A 14,407-nucleotide genomic window follows, 5' to 3' on the forward strand; every position below is an offset into this window, starting at 1 on the left:
TTATGTTTTTGAAGAAAAATTCATTTTTGTGTCATACAGGATATTTTTTTTTATGTGTCAGTAAGAAATGAGGAGTTCACATCCAGTCTAAGGTGAACTTCACCAAACCTGTTGCATAGAGATAAAAACATAAAACACATATTTCTCTGAATGATAATAATAATAATTAAAAAACCTACAAAAATATCAACTTAAGATGAACTTAATGTAGATTTACCATCCAGTTAAAGCCTGCATAGATGTTCTGGAATCTTATCTATGTTTTTGTGCAGGTTTTTTTATGAAAATACTGGTATCCCTCCGAGTTTGGTTCTGTAAACTGGGTCTTAAGCAAAATGCACAGGAGGAGCATTTGGAAGGGGGATCCTGGTGACTATTTTGTGGGTTGCCATCATGGCTGTGCTGGAGAAGATGAGGCTTAAAGTCCCTTTGTTGTTGTGTCTTAAATTTGCAGTTAAGTGGGTTATGAAATACCATTCTTTGGAAGGAAATCTGCTTTCGATTGTTTGCTTTCCCTGTCTCTTTTCCCCCTGCTCTTTCCTGACAGTTGCTCTTGCTCAAGTGAGACACAGCTTAACGAAGCTCCCGTGTCCCATAGGAAAACTGCATGAAGACCAGAGGAATCAGACCCGCCGGGGAGGAGCAGGCGCATCCTTGCGGGACCTCCGTTAGCTCAAACTGTTTATGAAACTGTAAACCAGGCTGGAAGAGAGGGAAGGTCGGGAGGCAGAGGGGAGGGGGAGCTCATTCCTCCTCCCTCTCTGCCTCAAAGCTTTTTTGCTTTCCAAGCTCAAATGCTATTTGAAATCTGACGCCTGGACTGCTTATACTGTGAGACGTGGGCATGCCCTTGCAGTGCACTGATTTCCTCTGCAGCTTGGACAGCCAGAGCTGAGGCTCCCAGCGAGGAGCCGCTCCACCAGGCAGCGAGTGCCACATCACTGTGCTGCCTGCGCAAGCGGCTCCAGCATGGTCCTGAGGCTCCTGCTCCTCCTCGGCGGGCTGCTTAGGGCCACCAAGCCGGCGCCCCACTGTGAAACCAGCCAGGAGACCTTAGGTAAGGCTAACCACCCCAAAAGTCCCCCTTCTTCTCTCATTCCTTCTCTTGAAGGTGAGCAGAGTAAAGGGCTCCAGCTCCAAGATAAGAGAGGTGAGAGTTGTCACTCTCCCCTAGAGACAAGGGGATCAGTTCTTTCGAACTCTGCAAAGTGCCAGTGATGAAACTAGGGCTGTGCTTGGGAAGTGTGGATGGGAAGATAAGAGATGACATGGCCTTTCAACAGAAAAGAAGTCTGTGATGGAAGGGAATGTAATGCTTCCCCACCACTATCCCTTACAGCCATATGTAGAAGTGTCTTTCTGTCAATTTATGGAGTTCCTAGTAGGTAAGATCCCCCTCACTGTTTGGGGAATGCAAAGGATTCTCCAATCTCTGGCCTTGCCTTCTAGAAATGCAGTAGTCAGATTGCAGGAAGGTGAACTTTTGACCTTCTGTATGCTTTTCTGCTGAAGAAAAGCCTCTTCTCCTTACATTTAGCTTTAGGTCACTTATTTCAAGTCCAAAGTATGAGAAGATTTATTAGGATCCGACAGCAGTAGGGTGTGTTTTAGCTTGCTATAAGCAATGTGGAATTTGTATGAGTTGATTTGAGAAAGATTTACCGTTCAAGTAAAGGCTAGATAGGAACATGCTGCAAAATGAATTGAAAACTTTTTGGTTCAGTAACCAGTTGACTAATAAAAAACACTAACAGTATATTTTAAAAACACAGGCTGTTTTTTATCAAGTGGATGGGCTTAATTCAGATTTCATTTATATGGGGATAGTGGAGGGGTGAATTACTGTGTAGTGACAAGGTCTATTCCAGGAAAACTATTTTCAGAGAGTTCAAACTCCAAATGATTCAGAAAATCTTTATTTTATGGGAATACAGGAAGGGATAAGTTAACCTGAAACTGACCTTAATGTTACACCAGGAAATTCAGCTTTATTTCAGTGCTTAAATATAAGCTGTAGACTGTACTGGCATTGAACTGCTACACAGTGCAGTCCATGTGCCTTATACTGCATATAATTTGAGAGTGCTGTTCCCATGAACATCAAAGTGAGGTCTACCGCAGCCTAAAGGGATTTTATTTTTGGATAAAGCTGTACAAAGAGAAGTGTTGTAGACTATTTACAGCCAATTACAGGTTGTGGTTTGCAACATGCCCTTTCTCTGTGAGGTATGATTCTGCTCCAGTTCCAGCTGATCAAAGTTTTACCATGGAGTATTAACCCTAGCAGCCACAAATGTATGGATTATTGAGTGGTAACTGCTGCAGCACAATGTTTTGCGTGTTTGGAACTGTGCTGCCCTTGGGGGAGAGCTTGACGAAGGGCAGGCGATGGAAATGCCTTGCATGTGGTGGGACTGGGCTGCTGAATAGAGATGTCTAGTGAATAGGCCCTAGAGGGATATCTAGTGGTAGGGAAAGTGAGCTGTTAGTGTCACTACGTGGTGTGTAGGGTGAGGATGGGGCACATTTTATGCTTGAAGGGGTGTTGGACCATGGGATTAAGTAGCAACTTGGACGTTGAGAGACTTGCAAGATTTCTTAAGGGCCTTCCTTTTCTAAAGGGAAGATAAGGTCATGTCAGGCCACATGAAAAGAAAGGGGACTATGGTGCTGCACATATTCACAAACAGACCTTGCAGAGGTCTCCTCTCAGCATCCAGGGCGGTAGGTTACGTCTTCAGCTGTAGCAGTGGGATTTTCTCCCATTTTGGGATCCCCTGTGCACATCTCAGTGGGCAGACCTGTGATGTTCTGCAGGACACCAGCCTGGAGCTGCTCATGCCAGAGAGAAGGGCAGCAGGAACCAGTGCCACTGCATGACTCCCAGCAGGGCTGGAGCTGGTTTCTGGAGGCTGCCTGGACTTCTCAGTGATACTCATTCTGCTGTGACTCATTTCATTTTTTTCAATAAGAAACTAAAATGAAACATGGTTTACAATATCAACATCCTTACAGAATGCTTTGTGCTCTTCTGTTTAGAAAACTAAGGACATTATTACTGTCATCCAGGTTCACAATATGACGCAGGCATCACATGCTGCAGGGAGCTTTTAGAGCAGCAATTGGGAACCATGCCACTGAGAGAGGGCAGATCCTTTCTCCCCAGATGTGTCCTGTATCCCTGGGGAGCCAGTAAACCACTGCCTCCCCCAGTGATAAGATGCTACATTGCCCCATTGTGAGGCAGCACTTCCAGACTCTGATGAGTTTTACTGGCCTCTCAGCCTCTAGCTTGGGAGAGAAAAGTACAGCTTAGCACTTTTTTCCTGAAAGATGGGCAGCCTTTGGTGGAGGGAGGTAATAGTACAGGTTCTTGTTTTGAGCAGCGCTGGTCTCTGCTGCACACTGATGTATCCCAGCGGCAATGAGTTAAATGCAGAACTGACAACAAAAAATAAAGTAGAAGCAGGCTGAAGTCGCATGCCTCAGAATGCTAAAAGCAGGTGACTCCCTCGCAGCCGCGGCCAGCCCTACCACTGAAATGCTGTCAGGGGTCAGTTTGAGGCTGTAATATAACAGCAATAAAACCTCTTCTGAACACTCATGAGCAGAGAACGCTTTCGTGGAGACACTGGCGCAGGGGGGCGCTGTGCTCAGGCTGGTGTGCGAGCTCGCAGGGTGAGCGGGGAGGGGACACCGCACAAGCCGCTCCCGACGGGCCCTGCCGCGGCGCGGCCACCGTCTGTAGTGCCACCGTGTGGGCACCTCGGCTCGAGCAGGCGGCGGCGGGGCACCGGAGCTGGTCCGGCTCTGGGCAGCAAAGGTGTGCTTCAGCCTCGTGTCCTCCCTGTGCGAGCAGTTAAAGGGTGTTTCGGGTACGTGGCCGGTCGGATGCCTCTGGTGAGGAGAGGAGCTGTCGGAGCTGAGGCTGTGGAGGTGGGAGGTAGCACAGGCTAGCACGCTTGTCACCTGTGGGTCTACTCCTCGCCCAAGCACCTTGGTATTCCCCATCCTCCTGGCTCGCTCTGCTACTGAACTTGCCCATCCCTGAGGTTCCCCCAGTTTAACCACTACGAGATAGGAGGCAGTGGGGTAGTGTTACTTTGCCCAAGTGAAAAGTGATGTAACAAGTGATGGAGCAAGAGGAAACTGCCTCAAGCTGTGCTAGGGGAAGGTTTAGATTGGCTATGAGGAAAAACTTTACTGAGAGGGTGGTCAGGCACTGGAACAGGCTGCCCAGAGCAGTGAACACATCCCTGGAAGTGTTCAGGAATGTAGATGAGGCCCTCAGTGACATGGTTTAGTGGTGGTCTTGGCAGTTCTAGGGTAACAGCTGGACTTGATGATCTTAAGGGTCTTTTTCAACCTGTGATAAGGGAGAGAGACAGGGAGGGAAAATCCACCATGGTGGAAGCAGGGGACAGGTGCTGTATTTCTTCTGGATTGCCATAATAACACAGAAATAGTGCTAGAGACAATGCCCAGATTTTGTGGCACTGGCTCCTCTCTATGCTGTGACACTGAGTAAGACTTCTGGAAAGTCACACTGACAGAAAAATGGCTTCACATATAACTGTGGAGCCGTTTGCTTATAGACGCTATACGTTACCACCACCACCACCACCATCACCCCCTTTTCTCTGCCATTCCTATCTCCATAGCATGCCATGGTTTCTGCTAAGTGAACCATTTCCTTCTACAAGCTTCACACTGGCCCCAACTTCATGGGACCTGAGCATGTTAATTCACCTGCTGCAGACATTTCTAATGCTTGTTTCCTGGTGAAAGCTGTGTGCACACACAGAGCTACTGCTGCTCTCACGTGTGTGACTGCACTGGGTGCCCGGGCAGCAGTGTACTCCTCTGCCCCATGACCATCGCTGCCAACTGGGTTCTTCACCCTGCTATGGCCAGCATGGGCAGGCATAGGCATTGAGTATAGCCACGGTGCTGTGCCACCACGTGTGGGAAAGCCCAAGCCGCAGGAATATCTCCTGCTGCACCCAAGATGGGTTTTCCCCAGTCTTTTCAAAACAAAGCAAAATATGCAGAACTAGCATCTACATCATCACAAGATGAGAAATTCCAGCTCTTGTAAAGCCAGCTGTCATCACCCAGTCATGTGAGCTGCTCTGGATTCCCGCCACTGACTCTAGTATTTCTACACAGTTATTATTTTAGCCGTGATCTTCTGCTACATTTAACATGGGAAATGGGATCAGAAACAGCCACTTATGTGGGGAAGTTTATATTGAAAGTACAGTACACAGGTATATCCTTTTACTGCTGAAGCAGTTTATGCATGATTTTAATCTGAAGGCAAAGTTTTCTTCAGAGTACTTGTTCAGACATTTTTAAGATGTAAATATATAGAAGTCAAAACTTGAGCAAAACCCCTAAGGGGCAGCTAGACTTTTAGCAAAACCTAGTAACACTGATTGTTGTTCCCCTTTAACATTTGTAGACATTGCCTTTCCCTTCACCCAGTCAAGAGGTGGTTGGGGGTGCTGGCTGGTTGATGGCTACTATGGTCCCTTTTGGGTTGCCTAGGCTATATGAGAGCCATCCTCTCCTCAAGACTGGACCAAATGTCGGGTAAATGTCACAGGTGCCACTGTCTGAGGAGGTGTAAGCACAGAGGTAGCGTGAAGAAGTTGCCTGTCATGTTGTGAACATGGTGTTTGAGGCTGGTATTTGCTGGGCTTTTATGACCTAGGGTTTTCATGAGTACTGAATCTTTTTGGACAAAGTCACCCCCCTCAGCTGGATGCAGCAGTCATAGGTCAATGGAGTTCAAGGAGTTGGGGTTGCTCAACCTATTTCAGAAATAAAACTGGAATTTCAATCCCTTTGTTTATCCTGTTGTGACTCCATTGACTTATTTGGCACCCCAGTTTTACAGGGTTATAACAGGACACTCTTATCCAGGAGACAGTACAAGACTAAGGCATGGATTTAAGTCAAGGCTGTTGAATTAACTGTCAATCTTTCATAGCATAAAAAGACCACATTTGGATAAAACTCAACCAGCTGCAGTAGAACCAGATGCAACGTTAACTACAATAGTTCTCAGACATCTGAACTAACGAAAAGACAGTTATGCTAGGGGGCTGCATGGGCTGTGTTTATAAAGGATGGAATGATGTTTTGGCAAACATTTTGTAAGGGTTGTAGCATGAAAGATAAAAGCCACACTTTTTTAGATATGATGCCCTGTCCCATGGCATTCAACATTACTCAAAGATAAGCTTTTGACTGTGTCGTAAACTGCTGACCAAATTGCAACACTTAGTAGAGAGTACAGTGTCCTTAGGCAGTGGGAACTGGTCTATACAGTGTATATAGCTGCAAAGTAAAGCTATGGAGGCATCACAGCTCCAGGCCTAATAAGTATTTTCACCCTTCTCAGTCACCCTGATAAAAAATTGATCCCTGAGATGGCAGAGATTTCCTGACCTATTCCACCTTCTCTCCCCAGCTCTTGGTTTAACATCAACATCTCCCAGGTCTGAGTAGCTTTCTCTTTCCTTCACTGACCAGACACTGGGAGATGGTCTCAATATGTCTCCAGGTCATTTTGGCACACAGCAAATGAACATTCAGCAGCAGCCGCATGTGCAGCCCAGCAAGTCTTCAGCCAACTTGGAAATTGCTGGGCCATTTTGTTGTCATTGTCTTTATCATGTTTTATTTGCTCAATCTGTGATTTTTCCCTCACAACTTGGAAAATATCTCAGCTGAGGCCGAAAAAGGGCATTTAGTGGTTTTTGTTTGGGGAATCATGTTTCTGTTCAAGAATTTCGGCTCCAAGACTCCCTGAGCAGCACTTACTAGTCAGAGACACAGATGTATTCTATGTGGTGACACCAGGGATCTTGTCATTAGAGGTACAAAGACATGCAGTGGGGATAGACTGTATGGAGACCTCATAGCAGCCTTCCAGTATCTGAAGGGGGCCTACAAGGATGCTGGAGAGGGACTCTTCATTAGGGACTGTAGTAATAGGACAAGGGGTAACAGGTTAAAACTTAAACAGGGGAAGTTTAGATTGGATATAAAGAAGTTCTTGACTGATAGGGTGGTGAGGCACTGGAATGGGCTGCCCAGGGAAGCTGTGAATGCTCCATCCCTGGCAGTGTTCAAGGCCAGGTTGGACAGAGCCTTGGGTGACATGGTTTAGTGGGAGGTGTCCCTGCCCATGGCAGGGGGGTTGGAACTGGATGATCTTAAGGTCCTTTCCAACCCTAACTATTCTGTGATTCTACGATTCTATGACAGATGGGCAGAAAAAAACACTCTGCATCAGTTCTTTTAGGCTCCTACAATTGCAGCCCTGTTTGGATTGCACCTGGACAATCAGAAACAAGAGAGAATTACTCGCCACCACTGAGGCCGACTTTAAGTCATTGCTGAGTGGTAATGTCTTGGTGTGCATCTGCAGAGATTTTGACCTGTGGCTACATGAAATCCCACTACCCATGGGAAAGCTGCAAAATCTTCTTGCAGGCTCCAGTCCAGCCTTGTGAAAGGAACAGTCCAGGAGAGCCAACTGCAGTGTCATTGCTCTGGGAACACCTTCAGTAATTCAGTAAAAATGGGTGTTTGACTAAATGCCAGGCAGAAGGAAGGTCAGAAAGAAGGATGATTAATAGCAAACACTGGGTTGTGTCTTCCTGCTGTGATCTTGCGCTGCAAAGTGAAGGCAGATTAGGCATTAATCTCTTTCAGGTGTTTTCAGGCTTCTTCATGTGAGGGAGCAGGGCTAAAGCAGGGCTTGTCTCACTTCCTGCACATCGGGGCCCTGCATACTGCTTCTGCCCCTTTGCAACCACATCACTCCCCTGGGACAGTTTCAACGATTGCTGGAGTCGGCGATTAGTAACAGGAATTCAGTCCTCTCCTCACAAAAGCTTTGATGTATCCAGAAACAGAAGAAACCACATGGTCTGCTTTTTGTAACCATTCCTCTTCTCCTCCAGTTTTCCTGGAATTTCTCTCTGTGGCTTGGGATCTTCTTCACTTCTGCCACTGCATGTATGTAGATATGTAGCTATCGTCTCTCCTGCTTTTTCTGCTTAACCATTTTCCCCCTAGCCAAGCTACTCAGCTGGCTTATTCCCCTGCCACTAGTCCCACTACTTTTTCACTTTTCCTGCATCCTTCTCCTGGTGATTCTGATCTATTACAGTATTCTGTAACGGATCTGCTTTTGTCCTCGTGCTGTAGCTGGGAGCTGACTCCGAAGGCAGGTTGTGGTTTGCCATGTGCCACATTGCGCAAAACGGTACAGCCCAGAAGTATTTGCATATTACTGCTGATACCAAGTTTTGTCCTTTTAGTGTTACAACGCAGATTGTAGTTGCAAAGACTGACTCAATGAAGCATGTAGAACCCACAAGGAGAGTAACACTAATGTGATCAGAAACCAAAGTGCTTGGTTTAGAAAAGTAGAAGGTTTGGCTATGAACACTCTAAAATGAATACAAATGTCTTCCAGTTTAAAACAGTATTGTATAAAAACCCAGAAAGCTGGTAGGGGGTGTGCTGGTCTGTACAAGATATATTATCTAATCTTGTTTGATCTGTCAGTCATAACAATGCAATTGTGTAGCCTCACTGAGTGATTTATGTATTTGAGTTTAAGGCTGGCCCTTGGGCTTATTCCATATCCTCAAGCACATAAGTCTCTTGTTGGCTTTGCTCTTGAAAAGGCAAGTGGCCAAGCTGTGGCACTAGAAGTAGCTGTTCAGCTCTATTGTCTGGGTTAGGGTTAATCACAGCAGCTTGCTTCTTTCAGTGCTGAATCATCAAGGGGAAAAAATGTAAGCTTGGCAGTAAAATATGTATGTGCTACACTGTAGATTTTCAAGCTTGCCTTTGCAAATTAAAAGCAGGAGCATATATTAAAGGGAGGGCTCAGAAAGCTTGAAATGGCTTTTCTCCCCTTCAATAAGGTATTTTATCCATAATCTTAAATAGAAGCTGTACTACTGAAAGCACTTCTGTATCCCTGGTGGAATAGACAGAGTACAGAAATAAACACAAAAATGGAAAAGGCTGTTCTGGGTCAGGAAGAAAAAGGTCTTTTTGTACCAACCTTCCTGTGGATGGGACTGTGAGAGGAGGCAGCATTGTCTCCCTCTAAGCCCAGGGAAGCCTCTGCTCAGAAAAGGAGAAGTAAGCTCTTTCAGACACAGAAGCAGCAGCAACTGAAGCCTGCCAAGCTAATCTGGAGACCTGAGAAGCTCTCTGTATACCATTTAAAGGAGACAGTGAGTGGTTGAACTCTTCTGGCATTGCCAGACCTCTTACAAAATGAGCTATAATGGGTAGGGACAAGGATTTGCTGGTTCTTTCTATGTGCAGAGACACACAGCCATGGTTGCAGAGCTTCAGGAGCAGAGCACACAGATGTGGCTCTGGAGCTGGCCTCAGAGGTTTTCCTGCTGCCTGCTCTCCAGGCTCTGGCCCAGCTACGTGCATCCACACTTATAAGTGCACATACTGGACAATTATCTTTGGCCCTCACAGAGCCGCACCCTCCAAAACATATGCAAGCATTGGCAATAGGACACATAGGAGAAGTCCAAGCACCACATCAGCACACAACATTTAAGACTTGTTATAAAGCAAGATCTGGAAAACACAGACCTTTTCTCTCTTGCTTTTATGTGTGTTATCTGCTGATAAGCATTTTCAATCAGGGGTGTTCACAGACAGAGCTGTGGCTGACAAATAGGTCATATGGCAGCTTTTACTATGGTGGGGAGAAGTGTTACAGTTAGGGCAGAACTGACTTCTGAAAGCAGAAGAAGCTGCATAGAAGTCTCTAGCAGAGAAATACAGAGGAAAAACAGCACAGTGCGATAAAAAAACCCCTTGAGACTTAGATTTAAGCCTAAACTTAGATCTAGGCTTAGGACCCAGAAAGAAAGAGTCAATTTTGATGCTAATTAATGAATGAGTCTTCGTAGCTCTGAGTTTGTGAGGGGCTTCCTGGGCCAAAAGTGATGAAAAGCTTTATCTTGCGCCATAGAACCACCTCTGGTTAAACCACCAACTTTAGTTGCCATGGGAAAGGTTTATACGGATTTGGGTTCCTCCTCCAAAAAAACTGATCTATCCTGTTCAGTCAGCATCTTTGTTAATAATAGCCATGTTGCTTTATAGATTGCCTCTCTCTCTAATTTGATCAAAATAACAAAGTGTAAAAGCCAGGTAGCAGACAGTCTGAAACCAGAGCTGCCTTTACCTCTCCTGTGCTAACATCTACTCCTGCTCACAAAAAGATCCAGACCTCTTGTGAACCCAGTTACAGCGTATGACTTGGATAAATTTTACGTATCTCTTCCAATGGCTATCCATTGCTTCCTGGCACCTCTCCTGGCCAGCTGAGCAGAAATAGGCATCTGCTAAACGCAATAAGGTTGTTGCTGCTTCTCAGGGAGCCAGAGCAGGGGGAAGCAGCAGCACCATGCCCAGACCCTGCCTGCTGCATTTTCCCTTTGGTTTCCCCTGCTTGTTCCAGCTTGTTGCTAAAATACCTCTTTTGCTCCAGCTGAATTAGCAGAACACTGAGACACCACTGAAAGAAGGTCTGTGCCACGTCAGAGTGACTGATGGCTATAGCACTCCTGCACAGTAGTAGCTGTCTGGGAGATGGTGTGTGCTTCACTTTTGTGATTTGATCAGTGCATGCTGGAGGGACAAACCAAAAGGACATTTGTAGCTTGGTCATGGAGCCAGCAGAAGGGAAATGCCTCTTACCTTTGAGGAAACCTGAGCAGCTGTGGAAAGACCATTCATACTCCCCAAATAATCCCATGAAAAACTACAGTTGGCACACATGAGCCTTTAGTCTAAAATAATAGCTACAATACAGTCATTTTCTGCTGAGGAGAAAAAAAATAGCAAGTGTTTCTTAAGCCACCCTTCAAGGTAAGGAAGGTGATTCATTGCTGACAACCCTGCTGATAACCAGAGACAGTGCCATGCATCTCATTGGGACGTGGCTGAACTCAAGGCAATCCCATCCACACCAAGTTTTCCCCTCTGATGGAATGTTTGGCTGGCTCCACACTTGCGTCCAAGGCCTCACAAGCTGTTGTGGGTATGATGGCATTAAGACATAAGACTACCCAGATTCAGAAAGGTACTGACATCCAATTCTATCAGCAGGATAATTGCTGGAGCTCTTACTAACAAGAGATCACTCCTTCCTCTTTTTCAGCTAGCACTGTACAAAAGGCTATTCCTTGATTGTCCCCATATGTAAAACTACTTGCAGTATCCAGCTGAGATGAAGCTTTTTAGAAATGCCTTAACCTTAATAACTAACTCACTGAGGGGATTGTGCCTAACTAAGGGAAACACTTAAATCTATAACAGAAGGCACTGCTGATGAACCAGGTATTGTTTATTGCTGTTAATGTACCAAGTCAGGAAAGAAGTTTGCATGGATATAATTTTTTCCAGCTTGCTGCTTACCAGAACTTGCTGGTGCTGGAGATAGGCTGTTTCTGCTAGTTCTGACCCCTCATTTGTTTTATGAGGTAATGTGGATCAGTGACAATTCATAATATAGAACCAGACTAATTTCCAATTAAATGTCTCCCTCCAAGATAAAATTCCAGGGTTAATTTTGTTCTCATTATGATGATTTTATTTTGGCTAAAGAAGGATCAGATCGTTAGCAACACATATGCAGATGATTACATTTATACAAACATGCCAGGAATAGAAGTTTAAACTTGGTAGAAAAAAATGTATAATGAATTTGGTCTTATGAGGGCAAATGCTCAATTCACTGGGCAAGAAGCTATGTGCCTGTCCTTCAGTGAGAGCTACAAGAAAGAGCAACATAGCTAGATCCCCAGTACATCACAAGGAAAGCAGACCTGTTGGTGTTTAAAAAGTTTGTGCATAGTGGCTTAGCTCTTGTGAGGCAATGTTGAAAACAAGCTCTGATACCCTGGTAGCAATATTTTTCTTAATTGCTGGTATAAGAGAAGGGAAATATAGAATTATTGGCCAGATAAGCAAAAGAGACCTCTCCTTGGCCATCAAACCATGTTCCGTCAAAATCAAAGAGCTTCATTTATTTGACTTAGCAAATAGAAATCTAAGGAAGGGGATCTGGTTGCTCTCTGCAGTCGCATGGTGAAGGCATGCACCAGCAAGTGCAGAGAGCTATTTAAGCTAAAGGACAATGCTGGCACAACAACAGATGGTTATAAACTGGCCACAAATACTTTTAGGCAGGAAATTAAAAGGCAATTTCTAGCCATTAGAGGAGCGAGCTTTTGGAAAAGCTTTCCCATGAGAGCAGTTGGGCAGGAAAATAATTAGTTTTAAGATGTTATTAAAAGGATAAAAAATGCAGTTGCTAGAGATAGGATGAAGTGGGATGGGGAAGAAATACATCCCCTCATATCCACCAAAGGCTTAATTGTTTTACAAGAAAGATATGCACAGTGTTATGGGGGAAGATCCATAAGGCATCTTAGTATGTATGGAAGGACTCCTATGAACTGTTAGATTAAACCAGATTACTAAAGACCTACATTTTCATTACTGACATTTCCTAGGCACCCAATTTACAGTTTTCAAGCGTGCCTAGAAATTTTATCAAGTTGTCAGGGCTGGGCAGCTCAATGTCTTTCAGATCTAGGCCTGATTTCTTATACAACCACACTTTAGATATATTGTCAAGTACTGGGGCTTGGCTACCAGTGAAACCCCAGGGTCTGGGCCAGCTGTCAGAGAGACCATCATATGTGTCAGTCCACGAGGCAACTGGGAGATCAATAGCCTTAGGGGACAACAACTGGGCTCTCAGTGTGTCCAGGATGAACTACTGGAAGGATCCACTTGTAATTCATTTCTATCAATGCTGTTTCATCCTGACTAACCGGTGTACTTACCTGTACTGTGTTTTTCTTTGTGTATCTGTGTAGTATATCCCTGTTGGCAATACATGTTTGTCCCTGGTATGCCTGGACCTCAGGGCATAGAGCTGCAGAAACCCTTTTGGGGCTACCAGATTGGACAATTCCTAGCATAAGGAAGCATAATGGACACATGCCCCATAATGGTTTTTTGGGTTTTTTTTTCCTCTTTTTTTGCAGGTCAGTGCCAAACTGCACAGAAAGGTATGATGTGACTTTGCCTGCTGTCTTTGGAGAATCTCAAAACCTTAAGTATTTCTTAATTATTTCTGACAAGTTTTCTAATGTTGGTGCTATAGTAGGTCTTGTTCCTAGAGAGATGATCTCTTTCACACAAGGCAGGATTTTGCTGCCGTGACAATGGCATTTGTTACCAGCCAGAGACATTAGCAGGAGGAGTCTCAAATGCAGGCCTATTACCATAATAGCCAGTCATTTTACGAAGAGACATCTCTCTACTACTCCCTTTTCACTTCCAAGTGGGTTGAAGGTATTACCAACATTTATCCTTCTTAAGACGTTGTCCCTTGCCCATAGCAGGGGGGTTGGAATTAGATGATCTTTAAGGTCCCTTCTAACACAAACCATTCTATAATTCTGTGTGTATGAGACAGCCTTTTTTTCTGGAAAACAGGCTTTATTAATTTTGATGGTTTCCAAGATATTTGTTAAATGAACTTTCATGTGGCCCAGTACTCCAGTGTTTTCTGGCTAGGTATTTGTCCTTTCATTGCTATTCAGGTATTGAATTAACAACATAAATCTTATTTTAGAGACAATCTTTATCAACTAGATAACCTTTAATGCCCTATCAAATTGTCAGATACCATTTCAATCCTGAATGAAATGTACTTGCAGCAAACTGTTCACAGTCAATCTCCAGATGAAGTATACTTTCCATCATCTTTCTAGAAATGGTTTTAGACATCAAATTCATTTGAGAGTATTGCAAACTGCCTCCAGTCTATCTGTGAACAAAAAAAAAAATAAGTTCATTGCAATGTTATTTGTTATGCTGTCTTTGAACTGTGCAGAGTATCAGTGAAGTGAATTATTTTTCTTATGTTCATCTCCTTTTCATAGCCAAATGCGTGGATATTGCCTTAAGTTCTTGTACTGATGTTACCTATACTCAAATGTCATATCCTAATTTTCTGGATCAGAAATCTCGAGAAGTGATTGAGTACAGCTCTGAGTACATCCTCATCAGCGTGCTGCAAAACTTGCTCCAGGGAGAGTGCAATCCAGACCTAAGGCTCCTGGGCTGCTCGGTGCTGGCCCCACAATGCGAAAAGGACAAAGTAAAAAAGCCTTGCAGGCATGTCTGTGAAAAACTAAAAAAGAATTGCCTCCATGCTTTTGATGCAATAGACATGGCTTGGCCCTACTTCTTAGACTGTGACCGTTTTTTTGCTGGAGAAGAAGAGGGTTGTTTTGACCCATTGGCAAAGCTGCGAGGT

At 44.6% G+C, this 14,407-nt stretch overlaps 1 protein-coding gene across 2 annotated transcripts in view; it reads left to right on the top strand.

Annotated features, from left to right (window-relative positions):
- The first annotated feature begins 810 nt into the window (after positions 1-810).
- The window catches only part of CPZ (carboxypeptidase Z), a 34,985-nt gene continuing 21,388 nt past the window's right edge, over positions 811-14,407 (top strand). The window contains exons 1-3 of one of the 2 annotated variants that reach the window (XM_065660121.1): positions 811-1,057; positions 13,128-13,151; positions 14,031-14,405. In XM_065660121.1, the coding sequence (XP_065516193.1) occupies positions 970-1,057; positions 13,128-13,151; positions 14,031-14,405 (487 nt within the window). In that variant the 5' untranslated portion in view covers positions 811-969. The remainder of the gene's footprint in view (positions 1,058-13,127; positions 13,152-14,030; positions 14,406-14,407) is intronic. The other variant, XM_065660128.1, reaches the window with a different exon arrangement.

This window comes from Lathamus discolor, chromosome 1 (genome assembly GCF_037157495.1).
Source record: "Lathamus discolor isolate bLatDis1 chromosome 1, bLatDis1.hap1, whole genome shotgun sequence".
In the NCBI taxonomy this organism is placed as follows: domain Eukaryota; kingdom Metazoa; phylum Chordata; class Aves; order Psittaciformes; family Psittacidae; genus Lathamus; species Lathamus discolor.